We start from the raw sequence: 13875 nt of genomic DNA, 5'->3' as shown, positions 1-13875 counted from the left end.
CAGGGTTAGGCTTGTGAAAGCTCAAGTGGTTAGTGAATTTGTGGATTAAGAACATAAAGACTTTTTGGCAGTTTGCACTAAGGGGTGTTCTATTAACAACTGGCATTAGATCATTAGGTCACCAAGGTTTCTTGTTAAAAATAGCAATTATACCGACTAGTGGGAACATAAATTGCTATAGCCACTTTGGGAACTACTTGGTATTTCTGGTAAAGTTTAAGATTCTCATAACTCATCAGTTTGACTTCTGAATATACACTTGAGAAACTCATGCTTATGTACACCAGGGTACGTGTTCAACAACACTTGTAGCAGAATTACTTGTAATAGCGAAAAAACCTGCTATGTAGGATAGATAAAGCATAGAATAGATAAATTATGGAATGTTCATACAGTGTAATATTTCACGGCAATGAAAGAGCAACTCAACCATATGGAGGAGTCTAATAAACAGAAGATTGAAGAAAGGAATAAAGCCACACAGTAATTCATACACCTTGATTACATTAATGTAAAGTTCTGAAATGGGCACAGCTGGTTTCTGGGGCGTTACTTGCCATGTATTATTTTTTACCTGGGTACTAGTTACCCAGGTGTTTACATTGTGTACCGTAATGTTGGTATATGCTCGTACTTTTCTAGATACGTATTTCACAGTAGAAGAAAAAATACCATTTTTACTGGCTTCCATCACAGACATATTAAATCAGATCAGTAGGTACTGAAACCCAAGAGTCTGTATTTTAAGCAAGTTTCACAGACAAGTATTAGGGTCATTAAAGCTTTGCTTTATGGAAAAATCGCTGCTTTATGGAAAATTTTATTTTGAAGGGAACAAAGTATTGAGTGAATCTTTTGTGTGGTTTTTATATATTTTGTTTCTATGCATGTAAAAGTAAAACTTACTTACTTTTTCCATCCATTGAAATATCTCAAAGGCAGCTGAGGTAATAATAGAATTGGTCATCATGGGCACTGTAAAGATAAAGACTTTTGAAATGATATGTGACCAGTGATGCCTTTGATGAGAGAAGTAAAAAAAGGGGTTGATTGTTATTGTGTCTCCTGTATCCCTCCTCAGGATAGTCTAAATACAATAATGGTCTTAATATAATAATAACTCTTCATGTTTTTTCCCCTTTGGCTTAACATATGTTTATTGAGCACTTGTCATTTCGTAACAAGCACTTTTTTCCCAAGGTGTTGGTAAATCTGGCAATTCTTATGGAGTGTTGAAAGTTTCTGCTAAAGATGATTTTGAAAGGAAGCGATGAAGTCTGAGTCACCTTGTGATTCTTTGCAGATTGCAACCAAATGATTCCATCCTTCTGGGTTAGACTTTGCTTTATGTCCTTGGCCTAGTTTTTAAACATTAGTCTAGTTTTTAAACATTTGAGTTCTAAGTAAGTTTCATATCTTTGCCAGCACTTGTTCGTGTCAGAGTTCTGAATTTTTGACAATCTTCTTGGTGTTTGAAATGTTACCTCGTTGTGCTTTTAGTTTTTATATCCCTTGATCAATGATGAGATTGAGTATCTTTTTGTATATTTTTTGAGCTGTTCACTTTTTTTTTTTTTTTCTCTTTTGGTGAATGCCTGTTCAAGTCTTTTGTCTATTCCCCCACCCCCAGCCCCATGGCATTATTTGTATTTTTTTGGATTGTAGTTCTTGATATATTTTGAATGCTAATCCTTGTCAGTTCAAGAGTTACAAATAATTTCTCCCAGTTTGGTTATCTTTTTCACTCACTCGATGGTTGCATTGGTTGAACAGATGTTCTTAATTTCTCCTTTCATGTAGTTTGTATCTCTAAAAGATGAGTACATGAAAAAATTCACAATACCATTATCTACCTAAAAAACAATAATTCCTTAATATCATAGTGTTAAAACTTCCAGTTGTCTTAGATCATACGTCTTCATTTTAGAAGTGAGTTTTGATCAGGATCCTGGTGTAGTCCATGTGTATGTCTTTTAAGTCTCTTTAAAACTAGCTTCCTTCTTTTTTACTTTCCCTGCAATTTATTTGTTGAAGAAACTGGATCGTTTGTTGCCTTGGTGTCTGTCAATAGTTTTGATACAGAAGGTTTTGTTTTTTATTTTACTAAAGCATATCTTAAGTGGTGGTGTGCTTTTCCTTGAGGAGGAATACCTAGTTGTCTCTCTTTTTGTTATGTGAGCCAGATGTTTTTAATTGTAATCTGATATTTAAGTCTTATATTCTTAGCCGTTGTCATATTTCTTTTGTTATTTTGTGTAGACTGAAAGGAAATAGAAACGGGCGCTCACATCATCTTTGAAGACGTACCATATTAGTAATTCCATTGAACGGATCTTCTCTCATTAACTTAATCGTTCTTTTTTTTTTTTTTTTTTTTTTTTTTTTTTTTTTTTTTTTTTGAGACAGAATCTCTCTCTGTCACCCAGACTGGAGTGCAGTGGCACGATCCCAGCTCACTGCCTCCTGGATTCAAGCAATTCTCCTGTCTCAGCCTCCCGAGTAGCTGGGATTACAGGCATGCGCCACCACGCTCAGCTAATTCTGTATATTTAGTAGAGATGGGGTTTCACCATGTTAGCCAGGCTGATCTTGAACTCCCGACCTCAGGTGATCCGCCCGCCTGTGTCTCCCAAAGTGCTGGGATTATAGGCGTGAGCCCCTGCGCCCAGTCAGCTTAATCGTTCTTCTACTGTTTGATGTGTTAGGTCCATTTCAGTTTATTTTCTAATAAACATTGATTAGCAACTTAGTCCATTTTCTGCTGCTATAACAACACCACAGACTGGGTAATTTATAAAGAACAGAATTTTATTTGGCTTATGGTCCCGGAGGTTGGGAAGTACAAGAGGCATGGTGCCAGCTTAATCATGAGTTTTGGAGGGGACATTCAAACCATAGCAGTAACTTTACTCATAAAGCTTTTCCCATGTTGCTTAGCAGCATCCCTGGTCTCTACTCACTAAATGCCATTAGTACCCTGCCCTTCCACAAGCATGATAACCATGTTGTATTACAGTACCATTTTAGAGGTTTTAAAAAAATGTATTTTAGAGTTTTTAATTGGGTGTCTTCTAAATTGAAATAATGTATCATTTATTTTTCATTTTTGGAATTTACCCTGTAAAAAAATACCAGGCTAACTGTATTTTCAGATCTCACTTGAATAATTCTGTGCTTAGCTACATTTCTTTTGATGAATTTGAATATAGTTAACCTGGTGACAACTTATGAAGTGGTGACTAAATATGTGTTTTCATGTCACTTAATTTTTTTCCAGGCCAGTTGGACAAATGCGAGTAAAAAGCAACGTGAAAAGCTACTTGAGCTGATACGTCGTCTTGCAGAAGATGATAAAGATGGTGTGATGGCACACAAAGTGTTGAACCTTCTGTGGAATCTAGCTCACAGTGATGATGTGCCTGTAGATATCATGGACCTGGCTCTCAGTGCCCACATAAAAATACTAGATTACAGTTGCTCCCAGGTAAGAGTATACTGCTTTGCTCACTTTTTGTCACCTTTCCCCTTCCCCCTTCAGTTAGGATGGCTTAGTTACAGAATAGTTCTATGTTACTCTGACATTGTTAGTTTTTAAATGATCTTCCAGAGTTGAACAAAAAATTCATTAGTCTGCCTTCCTTAGAATGTGTACATCAAGGTTTTGTGACTCATCTGAAAAGCATTTTAGTCTCCTTAGGAGAAAGTATAAACAGAACAGATTATACAGTGGTGGTATTACCAAGTGTATGGTTCTGAAATGCCAGTTTTGAATAGAATTCGAATATTAAAGCTGATTAGGGACTTCAGAGGGAAGAGAAATGAGGTTTTCTTTGCTCATAGGGAAGTTAAGAAAAATTAATAGAATTTCCTAACCATTAAAACATTTAGTGCCTCCACAATGAGCAAATCACACAATTTCCCTACAGTCTAATTTGTAGCATGTGTATTTTTTAATACATGGTAAAGTGAACATTGAGTAATTTCTCACATGTTAATAAAACTATTTGTTACACTGATGGACTGGTATTTAGGTAAGAGCCAAGGAAAGCTCAGGAAGGTGTATTAATGTAGATACTACTCAGATTTTGACTGTGATTATTTGTGACAGTTTGTTAAGTATTCAGCAAATTAAATAGTAATAAAGGCCTTGAGTATAAATTATTTCATTAAATCAAGGGTCCTTCTGAGGAGTCTTGAATCAGAGCAGTACATTTGCTATCAGGGCTTTTAACTGGTAACTTCTCTTTTAAATATCTGTTAGTATCAGTGCCTGGCATAGTGATTTACACATTCATTCATGAATAGTTACTGAATTTCACTGAATTTAGTAGACTGTTGCCTTTTTTAACTTCAACTTTCATTTATTGTTTGGGAAAAAATTTTTTAAAGTCATTCTCCAACTGCCACCTTTTCCCTTCTGCTTGCCAAAACTGCTGTCAAAGTGTACATTTGATCATAAATATTTTCATGGCCTTAAAAATGTACACACTATTAAACTCAGCAATTCTACTTAGATAAATTTCTTCTCAGAAATAGTGAAAAAGGATACAAAGAGGTACCCACAAGGACATTCATTAGTGTTTATGGACATGAACATGTGGAAGCCTCCTGAATAATTACTTTTTTTTTTTTTTTTTTTTTTTTGAGACGGAGTCTTGTTCTGTTTGTTGCCCAGGCTGGAGAGTACACTGGTGCAATCTTGGCTCACTGCAACCTCCGCCTCCCAGGTTCAAGCAATTTTCCTGCCTTGGCCTCCCCAGTAGCTGGGATTACGGAGGCGTGCCACCACGCCCAGCTAATTGTTTTGTATTTTTAGTAGAGACTGGGTTTCACCATGTTGGCCAGGCTGGTCTCGAACTCCTGACCTCAAGTGATCCACCCGCCTCGGCCTCCCAAAGTGGTGGGATTATAGGCATGAGCCACAGCTCCCAGCTGTGAATAATTACTAATAGTTTATACAAGGTTGTATTATGGAGCCATTAAAAGGATTAATATCACTTAAGAGTATGATCCTAATTTTGCTACCAAAAAAGGAATATCTGCATTACAAAATAATACCAAACTTGAGGGGTTTCAGGAAAAAAAAAAAAAAAAACTCCACAAAATTGTTTTCCTTTCCTTGTATGCAAAAGTAAAATAATCCAAGCTTACAAAATTGTTAGTCACACAAACTTGCAGTTGTGATTACTATTGACTTTAGGGGAAGAGCTGAAGTAACTTAAGGTTTGAGAAGTAAAATATCATAATTGAAATAATTTTGAGTTTATAACATTCTTAATTTAATTTTTAACAGTTTATATCTGCCTCTCTCCTTTTTCTCTCCTTGTATGTATGTTTCTTTATTTTGATTTTGGTGATTATTTTTAAATGTAGTTGTCATTGTATTTATTTTCTTAGTCAAATATACATTTTCAGTGTTCTTCACTCTACTAAAAGATGGCCCATTTAGAGTAGAGTAACAGTCAGGGTCTTGTTATGTATTAATTCTGGATTTTATGATATGGTAGAATCTCTTAAAATACTGGCTAAATACCTACCCTCTGGCAAACTTGGAAAATCAAACTTTCTGTCAGTGTGACTAATACTTAGGATCTGCAGTGTGTGCAGATCAATTTCAGTCCATATAATACAAAGCTTTTATAACAGTGCTGGGCTTTTTGGAGTTTTGGTAGTAAATGTGAAATAAAAACAAACTTAAAGCTTTTATTATTTAAACTCTTTACTGTAATTACAACATGATGCTTGTGTTGCTAATCTTAAAAGAAAAGCTTTTATTTTACAATTCTCAAAATAATTTGAAAATAAAATTCTCCTGAGTATTGATCTGTTTAAAACATTGAAATCATTTGTTTAAGGACCGTGATACACAAAAGATCCAATGGATAGATCGCTTTATAGAAGAACTTCGCACAAATGACAAATGGGTTATTCCCGCCCTGAAACAGATTAGAGAAATTTGTAGTTTGTTTGGTGAAGCGCCTCAAAATTTGAGGTAAGACTTTTTAACATAGAAAATTTCAATATTTAAATTTATGTACTTTATTGAAAAGAAACAGCATATCGGCTGGCAAATGCAAATTTTTCAATTAGTGGAGTGAGAAGAGGCTATATAAGAAGTGTTTGAAACAAAAGAATCCTTTATTATATCTATCTCCTTTGTTTTATTAATGAGGAAGTAAGCCACAGTTAAGTGATAAATATCAGAATCAAGATAATATTGCTTTTGGGTTCTTGGTTCAGAATTATTATTATATACATACCATATTTCCAGCAAGTATGCCAAGAAGTTTCATGGCATGTCTTTAAAGTTGGATTAGACCACAAGGACATTTAAATTGATGACAAGATACAGTTTCATAATTTTTAAACATTTGTTTTAGCTAAATTTCTTTTTAATAGCTGTCTTTATACTATCTTAGGTGTCAAATTCTGGTTACTGAAATAGTTTGTCCTATTTTCTGGTAATAGAGTTGGAACTGATAACATGAAAAGGAAAAATAATGTGAAGAGAAAGAGAGCAGGGTGCAATAGAAGGAATATTCACAGTGGAGTCAGGATTTCTAGGTGTGAATCTTGGGTCAAACCAGTAATTTAATCTTGTAAAAATTCTGTAAAGAATCATGTTTGGCCTAGTGTGGTGGCCCACCCCTATAATCCTAGAACTTTGGGAGGCCAAGGAGGGTGGATCACCTGAGGCCAGGAGTTTGAGACCAGCCTGGCCAACATGGTGAAACCCTGTCTTTACTAAAAATACAGAAATAAGCCAGGCGTGGTGGCATGCGCCTATGGTCCCAGCTACTTGGGAGGCTGAGGCACTAGAATCGCTTGAGCCTGGGAGGCAGAGGTTGCAGTGAACTGAGATTGCACCACTGCATTCCAGCTTGAGCAACAGAGTGAGACTGTCTCAAAAAAAAAAAAAAAGAAAAAAGGAAAAAAAAAAAAAAAAAAAAAAACGTTTTGTTTATATGTAAGATTAAATGAGTGCCAGGATCCTTTACAGCTCTACATTACTATGATTATAGCTCAGACAGAAAGAGAAAAGGTCATGTATATGTCTTTATTTAAACAGTTGAACTTTGTCTCACTTTTTTCCCTAAGGCTAGAAAAAAATATCAAATTGGAAAAGCTATGCAGATATAAACATTGTAAGAAATTGAGACATATATCTCATTAACAATAATATTTATTTGAGGGCGTATTTTGAGTATGTTTGGCCCATCGTACATAAGACTTTCGGCCTTTCTCAAATGAATGCATTTGGCTTTCGAAGTAGACACAGTAGTTTACATAGTCTTCCAAGAATAGTGGCCTCGTCTCCCCTAAAATAGTAGTAATGGATGTGAAAGTTGATTTTGGTTTCAGCAAAGGTAGCAAAACAGATTAGGTTTCAATGAAGATAGCAAAACAGATTAGTCTTTGTGGTGACACCTGTGGGCAAACTTGGCTACAGAGTGTCCCAGGATGTTTTCTTAAATAGCTAATAATTAATAAAATTCTTCCTTACAACTGTAGCATAATTTTTGTGATGCTAGTCTTGCAAAAAATGTTTCTATTTTATAATTTTGGTAATAATTAAGTAACACAAGCACGTTGGTACTATTATAGGATAGAAAATAGTCATTGAGGTATACTCCCATTTGGTGAAGTTGGTGAATACTGATGGATGCTTTTTGTGTAAAATAAGAATAATATAATAAATGTCTTATTTTTTGAAGAGTTTAAGTTAGTTGTGATATTTTCATTAAAAAAAGTAAATGTACAAAAGTATAATTTTTAAATTATTAAATCAGTAGCTAAGAATTTAGATAGTACGAACTCTTCTGATTACAACAGAGTTTAATTGCCTAATTATATTGTTAAGTTCTTCTCGTTTCAGTCAAACTCAGCGAAGTCCCCATGTGTTTTATCGCCATGACTTAATCAATCAACTTCAACACAATCATGCCCTAGTTACTTTGGTAGCAGAAAACCTTGCAACTTACATGGAAAGCATGAGACTATATGCTAGAGGTATGTATTGTAAGCTAAAATAAACTATGGGAAATAGCAGTGACTTTTTTTGCATTAATTACCTTAGAAATATAAATCATGTTCCTTTATGGGTTTAAGATCCACTATTACTCCCAACTGTTAGACATCCTAAACTCCAGGCCAGCAGTTTAAGGGTCTTTACTAAGTGCTTGCCTTCCCCCATTCTCTTTGTTAAATAGATTTTTCTTCCCTGCCTTGGGAGCTCTGCCTGCCTTTATTACAATTGATTGCTACCTTCTTAGGAATGTACTTGACTCATTTGCAACCTTTATTTCCTTTACCACCACCTTTAGCTTTTTAAAAGGAAACTTGTTTTGTCTATGTCTGTTCTTACATTATAGTTCTTTTATAATCCCAAGCTTATGTTTTGTAAGTGCTTCGAGACTCCATGAATTTAAAAAACATAAGAGTAGAGATGGGAGGCTGGCTATAAGAATCTAGATGTTTACATTGGCATTCAAAGTGTGAAATTGTTTGAACATGTTTAGGATAAAGTTTCCTGTGATTTCAACAGATCCTGATTATAAGTGCCTGCCATATGTGGAGCCTTGTGTCAATGCTCTTTTGCCCTCTGACAGTTATGTCAGTCTGTGTGTGCAAGAGTAGGGATGGCTTCTCAGTATATACTATTCCTCCTCTGTCTTATGACAAATTCATGCCCCTTTCCCCATTGATACTTTGTAGTTTCAAGTTTGTTTCCAGAGCAGTATATAAGAAGAAAATACTGTATTACCAATGTTAGTGATAGAGTTAAACATACTGATTACTCAACTTACCATTCATTTAACATGTTATGTAGGATTTGCAGAAGCCCATAGTGTGCGTATGTTAAAAATGAGAATATTTATAATACTCAATATTTGGGGAGTAGGCTTTTGACATTATTGAATAAAATCCCCTGGTGCTTATGAATTACCAGATTTTTGCTTAATACTTACATACATTTCCCAGTGAAATTCAGATAAACATAAAAATTAAGCAACTCTTCTGATACTTCTGGTAATAGTGTTGACTCTTTGTTCTTCCATTTATCCCCTCGGGGCCAATAGATTATAGAGCTAGACAAGCAATCTAAGTGTTAGGCAGCTGATGAGCAACAGACAGTGATCTGAGCATTTCAGTCCTAAGTTCTTTCTAAGCAGTATAATAGAACGATCAAGGCAGTACAGCCATGTGATTTATGTTCTATACCAAAGGTACTCAAAAGAGGTTTATGTGTAGTAGGGTTTAGTATATTATGATTATAATCTCTTCCTGGTGGTACAAAGCCCTCATGATTGCCAAGGAGGGCCTTCCCCCAGAGTAGAGCCATATAATCCATATGTGCTTTAATGCTGATTTTTATTTACTTCCTTTGCATGTGGTGGTTAATTTCATTGTCAGAGGTCAGGAACCCTACTGTCTTACTAGGGTTTTTTCTGCTACATTGTAGTACAATTCTACTTGAGTTACTGCCTCATCTCAACTTCGTTGTCACGATTACATTCTTCAGTTTTTCCTCCTTATGTTGCCTGTATATCTACAGACTGAGAGATGTGAGTCTGCATAGTCAGGTTGCCTAGGTCTGAAACATGACCCAAACATATTAGCTGTATGACTGTGGGCAGGTTATTCATGCTAGAATAATGTCTGGCACATAGTAAATTCCCCTCTGAATTTTAACATCATACCTTTTCTTTCTCCTAACCTTGGTACCTTTTCTTCTTCCAATTTATTACACTACTCTTGATTAATACTGATGAGTCTGGAGATACTTAAATATGGGGGTGGGGGAAAATAATTTTTAAAACTAGTAAAATTCTTCTATTAAACTTTTTACAACGTTAAATCACTTCTGTGGTAACATCATCCAGTAACATTTCTAAATTTGCAATTCTAAAGTAAATTATGGTTTTTGCCTCTATAATAAAAGTGATAGATGAATCCCATTAGGTATGAGGCATTAGGTTACTTGGCATGATAACATCAGGCTTCCACAGTTCACTGATATTCTCAATTTCTGATAACCATTTTACCAATGGTTTGTCCTGCCTGTCTTTTATCTTCACTAGCATCTTTAGCTTTGTGGGGAAAAACATTTCCTCAGTAAGCATGATTAGCTGATTTTACCCCCTATAAACATTATTTAGATAAAAGAATGAACTTAGTAAAATTCTCTACAGTATTTACTCAGGTTCTCACTACAAGTGCTTTCATACACTGGTGCTTACTTAAATTATTCTTTAAAAGTTTTTCATATGCATACAATAAAGTATAAATCACCTTTTAGTTTTCACTTAAGTTTTAACTCATTGGTAGAATAGTCATTCTACTGACTTCAGTACTTACTGAAAGTTTAATTTACCATTTTTTCTTATTTCTGGATACAGTTGGATGACCCAACTTCACTGTAGGTCAGATTTTTGCACTCTGTTTACTTAGGACTGCCACCTTCTGTTACTTCTTCCCAGTCTTTTCCATCCAACAGTAACAGTTTTTAGGAACATTTTCCACACAAAAGGATTTCTTTATGAGTGTCATTCACCAGCAGTGCTATGTTAGGATGCAGATCCTGTGCTAGATTTTCTCACTTCTGACTCATTCGTACACATGAACCATGAAATACTGTTAAGTCTGTGTGGCTTCTGTGTGGTTTAAAAATAATTAAATATTATCCATTTTGTGAACAATTTATACCTTCCTGGAGAAACGACTGTTTTCAGGCCTGGAACAGGGAAAGTACAACATGATCCTTGACCATCCTATTCCAGAAAGTAAAGTGTTCAACTTTTCTTACATGTTGACATGTCAAAAGGACACAGGAGTTGGCTTTCACTGGCCATAATTAGGTCAAAATTAGTAATGAAAATATGAAAATACTCATGTAAACAAAAATGCCGACTAACAAATGTAGAGTATATGATGAAAATAAACCCAAGGGGGTGAGGATTTTCATATCTGGAATGGCAGAGTAAAATGTTCAGCAGGCCTTAACGAAACAGCCATTTAACTGGAGATAAATATTAAAAATAGTCATTTAGAGTACCTGAAAATTGTCCTAAGGGAGTATAGCAAATGGGAAAACACTCAAGAAAATTTGTTAAATCTGCAAAACAGTAAGAGTCTGTAGCATTTGAGCCACAACTTGTTCTGTTCTCCCATGTTCAGATCCAGCTTTCTTGTGTGGAAACTCTACTCCAGGCAGGTATGACTAAGAAGCAGGGGCTCCCTCTCCCCACGGCTGCCAGTCTAGGGGCTATAGTTTGACCACATGAGGTGCAGGCTACTGGCATTTCTGATCCTTTTCAGCCCTATATGACAGAAGCTCTGTTCCAGGCAGTCATGTCCAAGAAAACTGAGACTCTTTTACCTCACTCAGTGCCTACTTGTAGGATAAATGCTTTACTTAAGGCATGACAGACTGAGAATACTGGGGCTCTGATTATCCCCAACCTAGCTTGCTCACAGGGTGGAAATTATATGTCAGGGAGTGCAATCTGAGAAAATCATAGTTTGATCCCACACCCCCAACACCAGCACCTGCTCTTAAAGCAGGGATATCATTTTGGGAGAAGCTAGCTGCTGTCCTCCCTCTGTCTCCTGAACAGTAGCATAGATGTTCTGTCCAGATGGAGAGAGAAGGTGTGAGGATGCTGTGCTCAGCAGTTGTGCTTGAAGAGACCATCTTTCTTTGGACCAGACCATACCGTGCATGCCTAAGGGTATTATCACAAATGGAGATTTGGGTGATGAAGAATTAGGAAAGTGCTTGAGACTCCCTTGTACTGGTATCAGCAAGTCACAGGATGAGCAACCAGAAGTTTAACAGAAAGATCTAGATAAAGAGATAGCCAAGACAAGCCCTCTTGTGATCACAGTCAACCCTGGGGGTCAGGAATGATACGTGTATGCATTAGGCTGCACCTAAGCAGAAACCATCAGAACTGGACACGGGACAAATTGAAAACATTCCCCAAGCTTCATGTCGATCCATCACCAAAGGGTGAAAGCCTCACCGGTACAGTGGACTTAAATACAGCTCTGACCAAACAGAGCACTGGGTGAATAATAAGCTACCCTGACTCAGGGGCAACTCTTTAGGAAGCCAGATGTGAAAATTACATGTATCTCTGGCAGTCTGGAAGACTGTGTATATATCATTGCATCCTTAAAGTAAGACTGCATCCTTAGCTGGAGTGATTGAGAAGGGAACATGCAAGCTACTCGTCTCCGAATGAACGTAGGACAAAAACATAAACTTTTTGAGTGGTGTGATAGCAGCCTCCAAGCCACGCAGGCATCCAGTGGTAAAGGGTAAAAATCTACTAGTCAAGGAGGCTTAAGCACAGGGTTTGGCCAGTAAAGGGCTTATACTGACCCAGGGACAACTAGGTAGGCAGGCTAAAGGATTAAAAGGAGGAGGAAAACATCTGGACAGAGCTGTCGGAAGCTGTGCACTGTGAGGGAAATAGACTATAGTCTGTTTCCCATAGTCATAGCCCAGTCACTAAACAAGCAAGCAAATGGGTGGGGGAAGGGAGATCAGTATTCAGGTTGTTATTGTATATCTAACATATCCAGATTTTGATGACAAAAATTGAGGCATGCAAACAAATGGGAAGATGTGACCTGTAGACTGACACAGAGACTGCCTTTGAAGGAGGCCACATGGAGGGCTTTATAGACACACTTGACAGGAAAGACTTGAATTACAAATATGCTCTAGAACTGAAGAAAACTATGTCTAAAGAATTTTTTAAAGTATTAATGACAATGTCTAAATTAGAGGATAGTAAAGAGAAATTATCTTTTATTTTAAAAATCATGTAGAAATTTTGTACTTGAAAAGTATAATAACCAAAATGAAATATTCATAAGGGGGGCTAAACAATAGATTTGAGCTGGCAGAAGAATTAATCAGTGAACTTGAAGATAGATTAGTAGAAATTATGCAATCTGAAGAACAGGAAAAGTGAACAGAATCTCACGGAAATATTGTGTACCATGAAGGGGGACCAATATTAATTGTAATGGGAATACCAGATGAATGAGAGTGACAGAAAGAGACATAGTCACTGAAAGCATCCCAAATTTGATGAAAGACAAGAAGCTTAAAGAATTGCAAATACGGTAAATGCAGAGAGCCCCAGACTGAGACACATTGTAGTCAGAACAATTGGAAGGTAGTAAGAGAAAAATGAGTCTTCCTGCACAAGGAAACCCCAATAAAAATTAACAGCTAACTTCTCATCAGAAACATTGAGGCCAGAAGGCAATAGGACAACATACTCAAAGTGCTGGGGTTGGGGGACAGACCTGACAACCAAGAATTTTACGTTCAGCAGCACAATCTTTAAAATCTGAAGGCAAGCTAAAGATATTCCCAGATAAACAAAGACTGAGAGAATTTGTTGCTCTAAGACTTGGCTTACAAGACATCCTAAAGGAAGTAACTAGGCCCAAAACAAGTGACATCAGGCAGAGTGTTCCAAATTTGCAGGAAAAAAAAATACTTGAATACTATAAACCAGCGGTCCCCAACCTTTTTGGCACTAGGGACTGGTTTTGTGGAAGACAATTTTTCCACGGACTAGGGGGGTGGGGGTGGGTTTACCTCCTGCTATGCGGCCCCGTTTCTAACAGGCTACAGACCTGACAGACATCTATGGAATACTCCAACAATAGTGAAACTACTAAAACCATATATCATCTTAATAGATGCAGAAAAAGCATTTGTCCAATCCAACCTCCTTTCAATATAAAAAGGCTCAAACTAGGAATAGAAGGAAATTTCCTCTACCTGATCAAGAGTATCCCAAAAAACCCATAGCTAACATCATACTAATTAATGGTAAAAGACTGGTT

General features: G+C 36.5%; 1 protein-coding gene across 5 annotated transcripts in view; it reads left to right on the top strand.

Moving 5' to 3' along the window:
* LOC105500038 (ubiquitin specific peptidase 9 X-linked) overlaps positions 1 to 13875 on the top strand; it is a 155162-nt gene that overhangs the window by 59855 nt on the left and 81432 nt on the right. For 3 of the 5 annotated variants that reach the window (XM_011710070.3, XM_011710088.2, XM_011772941.2), the window contains exons 12-14: positions 3278 to 3484; positions 5856 to 5992; positions 7862 to 8010. In XM_011710070.3, the coding sequence (XP_011708372.2) occupies positions 3278 to 3484; positions 5856 to 5992; positions 7862 to 8010 (493 nt within the window). The remainder of the gene's footprint in view (positions 1 to 3277; positions 3485 to 5855; positions 5993 to 7861; positions 8011 to 13875) is intronic. The other 2 variants (XM_011710092.3, XM_011710078.3) reach the window with 1 other exon arrangement.

Source organism: Macaca nemestrina, chromosome X (assembly GCF_043159975.1).
Source record: "Macaca nemestrina isolate mMacNem1 chromosome X, mMacNem.hap1, whole genome shotgun sequence".
Taxonomy (NCBI): domain Eukaryota; kingdom Metazoa; phylum Chordata; class Mammalia; order Primates; family Cercopithecidae; genus Macaca; species Macaca nemestrina.
Note: the sequence above shows the minus strand (reverse complement) of the source record. Positions and strands in the feature narration are given on the sequence as shown.